Source organism: Phytophthora ramorum (genome assembly GCF_020800215.1).
Source record: "Phytophthora ramorum isolate Pr-102 chromosome Unknown Phyram_PR-102_s0002, whole genome shotgun sequence".
Classification (NCBI taxonomy): Eukaryota; Oomycota; class Peronosporomycetes; order Peronosporales; family Peronosporaceae; genus Phytophthora; species Phytophthora ramorum.
This window is the reverse complement of record NW_027150648.1, coordinates 940,619-954,738: the sequence shown is the minus strand read 5'-3', so window position 1 is coordinate 954,738 and position 14,120 is coordinate 940,619. Positions and strand designations below refer to the sequence as shown.

Below are 14,120 nucleotides of genomic sequence, written 5' to 3'. Positions count from 1 at the left end.
ACGCCGCATCCATCGCAGCCGTCGAGACCCACGCATCGGACTCAACGTCCGACGCTCGCACACGTCCGAAAGGTGCTGAGCCAAAGAACGCCCGCGCAGCACGATACGCTGCCCAGTCGTTGCCGGCTCTAGAGGCTGCCGGCAACCCAGTCGCTCCTCTTGTACGCGAGTTCAGCGACATCTTTCCGGACAAGGTTCCAGCCGCCCTTCCACCCGATCGTGGCGTTCGGCACGAGATCGACCTCGTGCCAGGCGCGAAGTACTGTGTGACGCGGCAGTGGCCGCTTCCCCGAGATCAAGTCGAAGCGATCGACGCTTTCTTCGAAGGTCGCCGGCAAGCCGGCCACGTCCGCGAGAGTCTGTCCCCGCATTCCAGCCCGACGTTCTGCGTGAAGAAAGCCACCGGCGGATGGCGGATCGTCCACGCCTTCAACAAGCTCAACGACGCCACCATCCCGGCGCAGACGCCGATTCCGAGGAAAGACATGGTGCTCGACACCATGTCCGGCAGCACCAAGTTCAGCGCCATCGACCTGATGGATGGCTTCTACCAGATCTTGATGCGCGAAGCCGACGTGCCGTTGACTGCCGTCAGCACGCCCAGTGGAATGCTCTGGGAATGGCTCGTGATGCCGCAGGGGCTCAAGAACGCCCCTGCCACCTTCAATCGCATGGTGTCAAATCTGCTCCGGCCGTTCCGCGACTTTGCGCCCAGCTACTTCGACGACATCTTCATTCACAGCCGTGCCGCGGGCGGCATGACGGACGTCGAGATGCACCTTCAACACCTGAGGCAGGTGTTCGAAGTGATGAGGGAGAACAAGCTGTATGCCAACTTGAAGAAGTGCATCTTCTGCGCTCCCGAGATCCCAGTGCTCGGGAGCTACGTCAGCACGGAAGGTGTCCGTGCTGACCCGGAGAAGATCGAAGCCATCTGCGCTTGGCCCGCTCCTCAGGATCAGAAGCAGCTCCGGCAGTGGCTTGGTCTCGCGACGTATACTCGAAGAACTTCGCGGCAATGATCCGTCCGTTGTCGCAGCTTCTGAAGGCAGATGCCGCGTGGTCGTGGCGTCCTGAGCACCAGTCGGCTTTTGACGCGGTGAAGACGAGCTTGTCCACCGCGCCCGTACTCATGCTTCCAGACCACTCGAAGCCCTTCCATGTCGTGTGCGACGCGAGCGACTTCGCGATCGGCTGCGCCTTGATGCAGTTCGATGACGAAGGGCGCGAGCGGGTCATCAGTTACCAGTCGCGCCAGCTGAAGCCGGCAGAGCGGAATTATCCGGTCCATGATAAGGAGCTGCTGGCCATGCGGTACGCCCTCATCAAGTTCCGCGTATATCTCCTCGGCGAGCAGACCTTCGCGATCTACACCGACCACGCGTCGTTGAGAACAGCGACGAAGAGCCCTCACTTGTCCCAGCGCATGGCGCGCTGGCTCTCGCTATTCTCCGAGTACAACTTCGTCGTCCACTACAAGCCGGGCAAGGCCAACATCCTCGCCGACGCGCTCTCGCGTCGGCCAGACTACGTGCAGTCGGGTCGACACGCAGTTGGCGACGAGGATGACGACGAGTGCGCTGTGTGTGTTGCTGAAGAGGTCGCTGCAGTGGAAGTCGCAGCGACTACTCCACTCCGAGACCTGATATCGGCCGCGTACGAGGCGGACGCGGCGTGCTCCGAGATGATCAAGTACTTGGGAGACCCGTCCGACACGGCGCGGCGCCGATTGTCCGCACGGAGCCGTGCCCGCATTGATCGATACCAACTGGAAGGAGGCCTGCTGACATACAGCGTCGATCGCGCCGATCCGCCGCGCATCGTCGTCCCGCTGGACGATGACCTTCGGGCTCGGCTGATTCACGAGTTCCATGACGCTCCCAGCGGCGGCCACCTCGGACGCGAGAAGACTTTCGCGTCGCTCTCGCGAGACTTCTATTGGCCGCACATGTACAAGTGGGTGCGGAAGTAGGTACGCTCCTGCGAAGCGTGCCAACGAGTCAAGCCGTCGCAGTCGAAGCAGGCCCCGCTTCGACCCCTCCCAGTTGCGGCGGATCCGTGGTCTTCCGTGAGTATGGACTTTGTCTTCGGGCTGCCTCGAGATGCTCAAGGCCGCACTGGGATTCTCGTCTTCGTAGATCGTTTCAGCAAGATGCTTCATCTTGCTCCGGTCGCTGTCACCATCACCGCGGCGCAGTCCGCGGCGATCTTTCTCGACATCGTCTACAGGCACCATGGACTGCCGACCTCGATCATCTCCGATCGCGATCCCCGCTTCACCGCCGCATTCTGGACCGAGCTCTTCAAGCTAGTGGGGACGCGGTTGAAGATGTCCACCGCGTCACACCCAGAGACGGACGGCCAGACCGAACGCGCAAACAGGGTCGTCGAGGACGTGCTGAGAAGCTTCGCCACGTCGTTCGAGTCGTGGAGCTCGTTCCTGCCTATGGTTGAGTTCGCTCTCAACAACGCCGTTCACACGTCGACCGGTCTCACGCCATTTTACGTCAACTACGGTCGCCATCCCCGCGTTCCAGCGCTCCTCGGCATGGAGCGCTCGATTCCCCAAGGCGGCGCTGACGACGAGAACGACTCGGCGCACCTTTCCAATGCCGACCAAGTGCCCAGCGGCACTGAGGCCGCTGACGGCGCTACCTCCGCCTTGATGAACGGTGTCACGACTCGGCACGGTGCCCGAGCCTCAACTCGAGGCATGCGTACGCGTGCCGCCACGAGGGCGGCACCATCCGACATCGCATCTTGGACACGTCGGACGCTGATCAACCCACGTCAGCGTCCTCGTGCAATTGCATATGAAGACACGTCCGGCGCGGCGACCCCGCCCGCGCCGCCTCCAGCAAACTTTGACCCCATTCCGTCCCCACAACCGCGCGACACAGCGGCTGTCAGCAAGTTCTTGCAGCGACGCCAGAGTGTGGCGCGCTATGTTCGTGACGCGATTGCAGTGGCAGTCGATCGTCAGAAGGAAAACGCTGATCGACGCGGCCGCAAGAACATGGAGAAGTTCGCCGTCGGCGACCGCGTCTTGCTATCGACGTCCGGCATTCAACCCATTTTGGTTACCAATTTGGGCGCGAACAAGCTCGCGCCAAGGTATATTGGACCATTTCAAGTGTTGAAAGTGTTAGGAGATGCCTACACGCTACAGCTACCTACAGCGCTCCGGCTTCATCCTACTTTCTACGTCGGTCGGCTGCGGCGATACCATCCCGCGCTTATCCCCAGCGACGACGCTGCCACTCCCCAGCGTTCCGGTCTTGGCCCCGCTGCGGCGATTGGCGCCGCGGCACTCGGCGACGCAGCTCCTGGTTCTCATTCTCCAGCACGTCCAGACGACGCGCCTTCCGATCCAGACGCTGCGCGATCGCAGCGTCCTGTCCGCGATTCTCCGTTTGAGCGGGACGGCCCCGCTCCTCTCGTCGATGGTGCTGGTAATATTCGCCACGTGGTCGAGGCCATTCTCCAGCACGATGATGCCCGTGCTGCCCCTCGTTCCGGCCGTCGGAGTCGCGGTGGTCGTCACCGCGACGACCCCGTCCCCAGTCACCGCCAGTATCTTGTTCGCTGGCTTGGCCCCATGCCGGATAGCTGGGAGCCCCGTGCGATCCTTCTTGCCGACATTCCGGACTGCGTGGCGGCGTACGAGGCAAGCCTTGGAGAGGGGGCAAGTCCTCCGGACGGCGCGGCGCGGCGCCACGCCGCGCCTAGACGCATGAAGCGAAGCTTCGAATCTTCCTATCAGTCGACGCTCGGACTCGGTGAGCGGATACTCCTCAACCTGGCGCTGCCACTCTTCTGCACTCGGTCGCGGGAGATCGAACCCGCGACATCGTGGACATCCTGTCTTGAAGTGCACGAAGCAGGATTTGCGGTCGGCGTCGTACGACGTCTCACAGATTTCGAGGGCCAGAGCACTGACGGACAAGCGCGAGTGCGTGGCCTCGCGCTGCTCGAGTCTCTGCGTGAAGATCTCCTCACCCTCAATGTTCCAGCGCTCCACGAAGGACGTCCACGATCGGTCCATGGACCGATAGGTCACGGTGCCTCTCGCCGCGACGGGCTTACTGCGAGTCGATCTCCATCGGTTGAACAACGCGATCATCTCGTCCGCACTCCGATCACCTTGCACGGCGCTGCAATCGTGCAGCGCCCACCGCTCCAGTGTCTCTTCGTACGTGAGGTCTCCAGTGTCCATCGCAGCTCCAATTCTCGACTGACGAAGATCCAAGCTTCGCCTTCTCTGCGTGTTTCTTAGCCTGAATGGGGAATGGTGTGACAGGCCTCTGTCATACGGGTGCCACCGCGTGTGCGCGGTGGCCAATCAGAGTCGAGCGTACAACCGTTGGTTGGGACGGTCTCGAGTCTCGACACTGCATGTCCACATCAATCAATTAGAGTTCATTTTACCTACTTCCTCGCAACTACAGTGTACGTCGGTAACGGGTTCTGTTAGCCCGTTACACAAGCGCTCCCAGGCACCAAGCGTGGTAAGCTTCTCGTTTCGGTACCACTTGCCGAGTTTGAAGTTCAGGTAGGTACGGTAGTTCGGATGCGCTTTAAGCGCTGCTCCTGACAAGGCCTTCATTCCGAGCTCGCTTTTGACAAAGTCGTCTGATTTGCCTCTCCAGCGCCACAATTTGAGTTTCACAGGCTTGGAAATTTTTGTCCACAAATTCACCCTCTCCTCGGAGTCGCCGTCTTCGACGTTTGTTGTTTGTTCCACACGCAGCGATCTTCCTCCCGCGACGATTGAGTGGTCATGAGTGAGAGTGTCAGTCAAAGTCACCGCTGAGCGCTTGATCGGGTCGGTTTCCACGGCTCCAGCGAGATCGCTACAGGCGAAGAGGGCAACGACGGTGACCAATAGAACTTGGGAAACTCCCATGGGATGCAGGAACACAAGCAATGCGTGGCGTTCGGAGTGAATTGGGAACTGTCAGAGGCTGGCCATTCATTGACCACCAGTGGTCGTTTATCCATTCCGCCAGAGTCTGTAAATCCTGCATTAGATACAGCATCTTATGCTTTGCTGTAGCCAGGTTTATGGACTCAAAGATCTGGCTACATCATGTAGCCTACATGTACCGTTACACGCAACAAATAGATCATCACTGAAGAAGGAGAAAACTCAAGATGGGATCCATCCAGACTTATCTTCAATACTAATCCATGTATGGAGTAGATAATGACTGTCAGCAGCCGCCCTGTTTTTTTAACAAGAGCAGGTGCCCTGCATCATCATTTCGGTCCGGGTGTACCATGTCAACATTGAATCGACTTCGATGCGTTTGAAGTGGCGTCCATAACTACAGATGTCCCCGGCAAATTTGCAACTGCAAGCAGCAATTTACCTCGCACAGGGAGTACAGATGTGCATGGGATTTGAAACTGGTCATCTGGGGAAGTACATGTACTACAGACAACGATGGATAAATCCGACAGACACTAAAATCCGACAGAACGAGTTGTACTTTTTACAGTGGGAATCGATCTAGCCAATCATACTAGTATTCTATTATTATACATGCTAAACCATTTGCTTTTGCGTATTTTCTACAACTTTACGGGTATTTTATGCGATGCTGCGCGTGGTTTATGCAGAATCCATGATGACATTAAGCCGATCCCGACAGAGAAGCAGCCCTTTTACAATGAATTTAGTATGGGGGATGTCAGTCAGTGGTGTCGGATTTATCCGTCGTTGTCTGTAACTCAGTGTACTTATGCATCTATATGACACCTGAGCGAATCTTGCAGCCTCGCAGTCTTTATTGGTCCGACCTTTGCAAATTTGCCGGGGACATCTGTACAGTGAAGGATGTGTATTATTAAGTATAGAAAATATCGTTACATGTATTACTGGTGAGATTACCGTATTTTCACACGAACCGATCTGAGCAACACAACAAGAATCCAACACAAAAAGATATGGGCGGGACAACAGACCGGCCCTTTCTGCCGGCCAGCCCAGCGCAGAGGAAATATAATTTTCAGACGTTAACATCTGACCAGCACCATAACCCATTTCCCACAATACGCAGGGACGGGTCAGTCTCGGAAGCCCCGCTCCCCGGCTGCGCCCAGTCGCCAATCCTGATGACACCGATGCGCACCGGGCTCCATTTAATGTGGACCACACCAGAAGAACGTGCTGTGGTGCACGCCACAATCTCCCTGACGAGGAAGCTTGCAGCGCATCCGCGCGTCCAGCACTCAGCCATCGACGATACCGAGCCTCAGCGCTGCGGAGCTGCCTCCGCAGGCGCTCCACGCAGGCGACGTGATAGAGTACTTCTCGCGCGCTTTCGTGTGGTGGGACAGCAGAGGGTTTCGCCGCGCCGTCGTCACCAGTGTTGACGGCGGCGGCAGCGGTAACTTCCCAATTTCGGTGGACACCGCCTAGGCCATGCCGACCGATATGATGGTCAAGCTGGTCAAGGCGCGGTCCAGCAAGCCCGTTCCCGGTCTTTGGCGCAAGACGCGGACGTTCCAGCTGGTACCTGGGACCTTCGTGGCTCCAAACCGTGCCGGCGCGCTCAAAACGGCGCTGGAAGGACCAGTCACAGCCGCTTATGAAGCTGTCCGTGAGGCGCTAGAGGACGCGTGCGGCGAGATCGTCCCAGAAACACCTCAGAGCAGCGTATGCAGCTCCCCGGACCGAGTGTCCGGGTTGGAGGACGTACCGGCGCCCGGCGCTCCCAGCAGCGCGATTTCAGCGCCAGCGGTGTAATGGGTCTGCTTAGACCCACTACTTAAGCATACACGTGTGCACACGTGTATGAGGAAGCGTAGGAGTGATTTACTTAAGTTCAGTATACTTGTATCCGCAAGTATACTTAAACCTAGATAAAGGAACTGAACGATAGCTTTGGTGCTGAATGAGAACTGTATTGATTGTAAATGGGGTTTCCTCCTAAAACTGATATTTCTAATGAGAGGTTCTGCCATTGGATGGCTGGCAGAGCCCCTATCTATTGAATGACTCTCATTGGTAGAAAGGTGTTACTTTCTACCAGTCATATGCCTTTTGCTATGAATGTGGACCACCCTGTGGGGTGGTCACCCGAATGTATTCCTTAGTGCATGTTGCACTAAGGTAGGAGGTGAACCGAATGTGTAGCCCCGCTACACCATCCCCCCGTTAGGATTTGACGTGCCGGTCTCGACACGTCAATCCGTATTTTCTTCGGGAGAACACGTGCTCATTCCCAATGAGCACGCCAACGACGTCTTCGTCTAAGACGCCGGCCGCTTCGGCAACAGAGAGTCGCCTCTCTGTCGCTGGATACCACTCGAGATGGCATGTTTCTCATGCCATCCGAAACAAGACAGGCAAGATCATTGCTGTCGAAACCGGAGTGGGTATCTACTCTCCGGGTGGAGAGGGAGTTCCCCTCGACTACGGAAGCGAAGTCGAGGAGGGAGAACTCGAAGGAGACAAGGACACCTTGTCTCCGGGCCACACTGACCCCAATGTGGGTCTACGTCGTCCACGCGAGGACGACTCGAACGCTTCGGGCTCGAAGCGTTCGCGCAGCGGCAGTGGAACACCGCTCGCTGCCGCTGGAGCCTTAACGACTCCGCGGGATGGAGATGACTCCGCTCCATCCGCTGTTGTTGTGGCCTCGCGCACTGAGCCAGTGCGCGAGCCGTGGATGCCGTCTCAACTTGAGATCGGCAGCCGATTCGGTGCGACCGCGCCACCGAATCTATACGCGCTGTATTCGTGCAACGCCATCGTTGACGATGACGTCGCGAAGCGATTGCACTTTGATCCGATGACGGACCAAAGGCGCGACTACTACATCGGGCTCTTCCATGAGCTCCGATGGTTTGCGAGCAAGAAGACTTCTCGCAGAAGCGAAGTGCCCGAGTGGCAGGCACTTTGTCAGAGTTGGAGTGCCTTTGTTGAAAACTTCAACAAAAACCCCGCTGGCTATCGCGATCGGATTAGCCAGGCGCGGGAGCGCTACGAGAAGTTCTCGAAGCGTGGTAAACTTGAACGACTGCACCATGGTGCAGTCGGTATTGGACTTCCTTGCGCAGTGCCTTATGACACTGCTTGTGAGTACTGCTACCCCGGAGCAGTACGCATTACTGAACGGGACATCAACGGGTACACGTCCATGTGTGTACCTGACGACCTCAAGACCCTGCGCGCTAGTTTTCAGGTGCATGCGTCTTCTAGTGCTGCGGATACTCGCAGCACTTATCCGAGTGCTGTAGGCGATTACAGCGCTCGCCCAAGTTTTACGCCCTTCGGTGGAGGTGGCGGCCTTCGTACGGGTCGTCTGCGCAACTTCCGCGAGCTGAGCCTTCAACAAGCTCAGCTCCTGACGCAGAGCAGCGAACTGCGACGCTTGGAGACGCTCAACAGCCTCCAAGCGAGACTCAAGGTTTGGTTGACCAAACCCGGGGCGTCTTCCCCCCACCCCGTTGCGAGACGCACGCGGGGCAACTCGCTGGATCGTCCAGCGAATTGTTGGTCATCGGTGTTGGCTTTTGTGTGCGCCGTGATGAATTTTGTGTGTGTGGGGTGTTGTGTGGTTTCCGTGATTCCCACGTATCGTGTTGGGGAGGAAATCCTCTCCAACGAATACGAAAATGAACCGGACCTCGGGTCTGGTTCCGGTGACCAACAATTCGCTGGACGATCCAGCGAGTTGCCCCGCGTGCGTCTCGCAACGGGGGTGGGGGGAAGACGCCCCGGGTTTGGTCAACCAAACCTTGAGTCTCGCTTGGAGGCTGTTGAGCGTCTCCAAGCGTCGCAGTTCGCTGCTCTGCGTCAGGAGCTGAGCTTGTTGAAGGCTCAGCTCGCGGAAGTTGCGCAGACGACCTCGACCTTTACGTTCGAGGTCGGGACGAGGCTCTCTGGCGCCTTGAAGCGCGTCGCCGCGCTCGAGAGCGCTTTGGCGAGTCACCAGACGTAGGTGACTCGTGCTGCATGTATGGCTTCAGTCGCCCAACGTAAAATGTTGGGTGCAAGCGCATGCTGGACGGTATGTCCAGTGTATACGCGTTGCCATGCTTCGCCAACACGGTGAATGGCCTAATGAAGCGCGGAGCAAGCTTGCTTGCTCCGAAATCGGAAACTGCATGTTTAGCTAGGTTCTGTGTAGCTAACAGAACTAATTAACCAACTTTGAATTCATTTGTGTTTCCTCTGCCGGTGTTATCGGCATCCAGCTTCTGTCGATCGACAGAAGCTGCTATTGCATCTTGGACAAACCGAATTACGGCTTGTCGGCGCTGGACAAAGTCCATTGCATCCGAGCTGAACCCCTGGTTCAGTTCGTGCTCCTTGTTCGCAGCAGGCCCGGCCTGCGCGTGATGTTCGTTGTTGTTTAAAGTGTCTACGCTCGTCGTAGACACTGTGTTGTCGTCGCCATGACTGCGCGCAGTACGTGCGCGAGTCGTCACAGCTGATACATTGCTTGTATCAGCGTGCTTATCCGGTTGTTTCGAATTAACCGGATACCCTCCCCCACTTAAGGAAGGAGCTACCGCACCGAGTACGCTCGGTACGCGTGGGTGCCTCATGGCATTCACGTAGAACGGTGTGTGTCCTGTCGAGACATGCACCGAGTTGTTGATGGCGAACTCCGCCATCGGCAAGCAGTCGCTCCATTGATGGAACGAGTGCGCGTAGCTCTTCATGGTGTCAACCAACACGCGGTTGACACGCTCTGTTTGTCCGTCGGTCTGCGGGTGATCCGCAGTCGACATGGACAACTGCGTCCCAAGAAGTGTAAACACTTCTTGCCAGAATCGCGCTGTAAAGCGCGGATCCCGATCCGACACGATGTCGAGTGGCATACCATGGTGTCTAAACACCATGTCGACAAACAGACATGCCGTCTGTTTGGCTGTCACCTCGGCTGGTACTGCAGCAAGATGCACCATCTTGCTGAAGCGGTCAACAAAGACCACTATACCAGTCCTCCGCTTGTTGTCTTGCGGAAGACCAAAAACAAAGTCCATTGAAATGGACTGCCAGCACTCCGACGGAGTCGGTAGTGATTGAAGCGGAGCCTGCGAGTTGGGCGCAGGCTTCACGCGCTGGCATACCTCGCAAGCACGACCGTACTTGCGTACCCATTTGTACTGGTGACTCCAGTAGAAGTCACGCGTGAGAAGCAAGTATATCTTCTCACGGCCAGGATGTCCCGATGTCGGGGCATCGTGGTACTCGTACGTGGTCTTGAGCTTCAACTCATGATCATCCGGCACGACAATGCGATCTGCGTTGTCGTCGACTGCGCTGTAAAGCAGCAGACCATTGTGTACACGATAACGGTGTACGCGAGCACGAAGGTGTTTGGCCAGCTTCTGACGAGACTTGTCAGAAGGTGTGGAGCAGTACTCCAACAACTGCTTCGCATCCGCATCATGCGCGTATGCGGCCTTCACGTCATCCAACAAGGACGACGAGGGTGTAGTCGTCCTGACGACGTCAACTGCGTTGGCGTCGGCCTCTTGCACCGCATAATCTGGTCGACACGAAAGCGCGTCGGCCACGACATTCAACCTTCCAGTTTTGTACTCAACCTGGAAGTTGTATTCCGCAAAGAATGACAGCCACCGTGCCATTCTTTGGGATATGCGCGGCGACTTAATCGCCGTACGCAACGATGCGTGGTCGGTGTAGACCACGAATGGTCTACTCCCACGTAGATACACTCGAAACTTTGCGAGTGCATACTTCATGGCAAGGAGTTGTAGCGGGGCTACACATTCGGTTCACCTCCTACCTTAGTGCAACATGCACTAAGGAATACATTCGGGTGACCACTCCACAGGGTGGTCCACATTCATAGCAAAAGGCATATGACTGGTAGAAAGTAACACCTTTCTACCAATGAGAGTCATTCAATAGATAGGGGCTCTGCCAGCCATCCAATGGCAGAACCTCTCATTAGAAATATCAGTTTTAGGAGGAAACCCCATTTACAATCAATACAGTTCTCATTCAGCACCAAAGCTATTGTTCGGTCCCTTTGTCTTAGTTTAAGTATACTTGCGGATACAAGTATACTGAACTTAAGTAAATCACTCCTACGCTTCCTCATACACGTGCGCACACGTGTAAGCTTAAGTAGTGGGTCTAAGCAGACCCATTACACCTGGTAGCACTTTGTAGTCCGTCCAACGACCGACTAACACGTTCGTATGGAATACGAACGCGGGGCTGAGAACCTGCCCTCGGACAGTAACATGTCTGTGGGTAGCCCAAACACGTCTGCAACGCATGTTGCGCGTGCAGACTGCCCCCACCTGTCGGAACCAGAATGGGAGGCCCTCCAACGACTGTCAACAGTCATTGGGGAAGCGGCGGTAGCAACGATGTTGCGAACGCTATCGCCGACGGAGCAACACGGTGTTGCTCTGGGTTTCATCGTGAAGGAACAGCGTAAAACCGCTGCTCGAACTTCGGTGTGGCCGATGGCGACACCGCGCGTGGAGTCATTGAAACTCCACGTAAGCAGCTACGTTGGAAGAGAGGGGGAACCTCTCCTCCGTTGGCTTGTCGAGGTCGACACTGCCATAGCGGCTCGACGTATCGTCGACCCGTTGTCGAAGGTTGCGTTCGCCATGTCATGTCTTGGCGGACGAGCGAGGAGTTGGGCGTACGGACGCCGACTCACGGACCCTACGTGCTTCATCACGTACGAAGAGTTCAAGGAGGAGCTCAGACTAGCGTTTGAGCCCCCGCAGAACGAGTTCCGATCGAGGGCGGAGTTCCTCGATCTGCAACAGGGCAAGCATGACGTGCATGCTTACGCCCAAAGAGCACGGTACTTGGTCTTGAACATCGTGACCAACCCGATTGACGAGGCGACAAAGGTCGTCACGTTCATGAAGGGCCTTAGAGATGGGCCTGTGAAGACCTATCTCTTCCGAGAGTATCCCAATACTCTCGAAGCTACCATTGCGCTCGCAATGCAAGAAGAGTTTAGCCTGCGGCAGGCTAAACTGCATGTGAACGCCCCACGGCTGATGCCACGACCGGTGGCAAGGCCGTCGGGAGGTCCCGAACCAATGGACCTCTCGAGTGCGACCGCTGCTGGTTCCCAGCAGCGTCGTGGATCAACGAGTGTGCGTTGTTTCCGCTGTGGAAACATCGGTCACTACGCCCGCGAGTGCACAGCACCTGTGCACGCGGCGAGGAGCCGTCGTGGCGATACTGGGTATCGCCACGGGCAATCAAAAAACTAAAGGGACCAGCAGACGCGGGGCGCCCTGCTGGTGATGCGGTCGAGCGTGTCGACATCAGACACGCTGCAATGAAGATCGCTGCCCCCAGTGAGAGTCAATCTCACTGCAAGAAGCAAGATGACAAGCCGAACCTTGTCATCCTGAAGGTAAGCTCGAAGAGAGAGAAGTCTCTTCGTGCTCTAGTGGACTGTGGAGCGTCGAACAACTTTGTTCGACTGCAGAGCCTTCCAAGACTTGACTTCGAGGAGGTGGAAACACCTCGAAGTCTATTGGAAGTGAGGCTAGAAACGGGTGTCGTTGTTAGAACCGAGAAGCGTATCGTACGCGTACGCTTCTCTTATCAAGAGAAGGAGTTCGTCGACGAGCTTATCGTCCTGGAACTGGACGATAAGTTCGATATGGTGCTGGGCATGCCGTGGCTTGCACGGCATGATCCGGTGATCGACTGGACGAAGCGCACGATCGTGCGCTTCGGGAGCAGCAGCAGCGCGACAGAGAGCGATGGCCCTGTCGGCGCAGCACATGCACCGCATGGTGCATGCGGCCCTCCACTAGAGACAGCGCGGAATGCGGCTGTCTCCGGTCACCCCAAGCGAACGCCAACGACTGCGAGAGTCGTTGGGAGAAGATGTGAACCGAATCAGCAGGGCCTGGTTCAATCCGATTCGAGAGGGTCTCGAAGCGTCCGGGGCGACGCGGTAGTGTCGACAGGTAATGTCGACACACAATTGGTCGAAAGACACTCCGCCGTTAGGCGTAGAGGTAAAGAAGACGCATCGGCTCTGGGAGCCGACGCTGCAAGCAGTGCGGACGGTTGCAACCGTCCCGCACCGGAAATGCTTGCGAGCTCGCGTGCAGCCGGACTGCACGACGAAGCGGTGCGCGATCAAGCCGGGCTTGAACGCGTGCGCCCGCGGGTAAAACCCGCCGGCGAATACAAGGAACAACTGTCCACGGCCGGGCCTGGACAAGAAGAAACTCGCGGAGCCGGGCTCCGCACGAGAAGTGAACGGCGCAAGCGAGAAAAGCTACGCAAGTCTCGGTCAGGGACCGAGACACTACAAGCAGTGTCTGCCGGGCAGACACAGGAGTTGGAGACGACCGTCGAGACATTGAGTGTCTTGACGCGTGCGAGTATCGGTCTCCAATACAAGAAGATGAGGCTGGATAATCCTCCGACGTTAGCGTCGGAGTTGATGTCGCTCCCAGTCACAAGCTGGAAGCGTTTCGCTCGCGACCTGCACGATGGACGCATCGAGCAGATCTGCATCCTCTCGGACGTCGAGAGGATGACGTGTGAAGCAGAAGAGCTGAATCAGCTCATCTCTGAGGGCGCGGACGCCCTCAGCGCGAAGTCGAAGAAGGAACTCTTCGACGAGCAAGGCTGGGACTCGCTCAAGGCGAGCCCCTTTTACAAGGTCTTGCGTGAGTACAAGGATGTACTCCCGGACGACATTCCTGCGGAGTTACCGCAGGACAAGGGTGTTCTGCACGAGATTGATCTCGTGCCGGGAACGAAGTACTGCGTCACACGACAGTGGCCACTGCCGCGTGAGCAAGTCAAGGCAATCGACGATTTCTTTGAAAGTCGTCGCAATGCAGGACAAGTGCGGGAATCGAAGTCCCCGCACAGCGCGCCTACGTTCTGTGTGAAGAAACCACAGGGCGGGTGGCGCATCGTTCATGCGTACAACAAGCTGAACGATGCGACGGTACCGGCGCAGACGCCGATATCTCGAAAAGATGTGATCATCGATTCGATGACCTCGAGTACTATCTTCAGTACTCTGGATCTGAGAGACGGGTTCTATCAGATCCTAATGCGTGAGAGTGATATCCCTCTCACAGCGGTAAGCACTCCGAGCGGCATGCTCTGGGAGTGG

The 14,120-nt window shown here is 56.9% G+C and overlaps 1 protein-coding gene across 1 annotated transcript; it reads right to left on the bottom strand.

Annotated features, from left to right (window-relative positions):
• Positions 1 to 4,408: 4,408 nt before the first annotated feature.
• On the bottom strand, positions 4,409 to 4,906 carry KRP23_1760 (RxLR effector protein Avr1; the record flags this gene model as incomplete). Its single annotated transcript, XM_067896044.1, has 1 exon — positions 4,409 to 4,906. One exon carries the CDS (start codon positions 4,904 to 4,906, stop codon positions 4,409 to 4,411), a length of 498 nt encoding a protein of 165 aa, XP_067749093.1.
• Between the last annotated feature and the right edge of the window lie 9,214 nt (positions 4,907 to 14,120).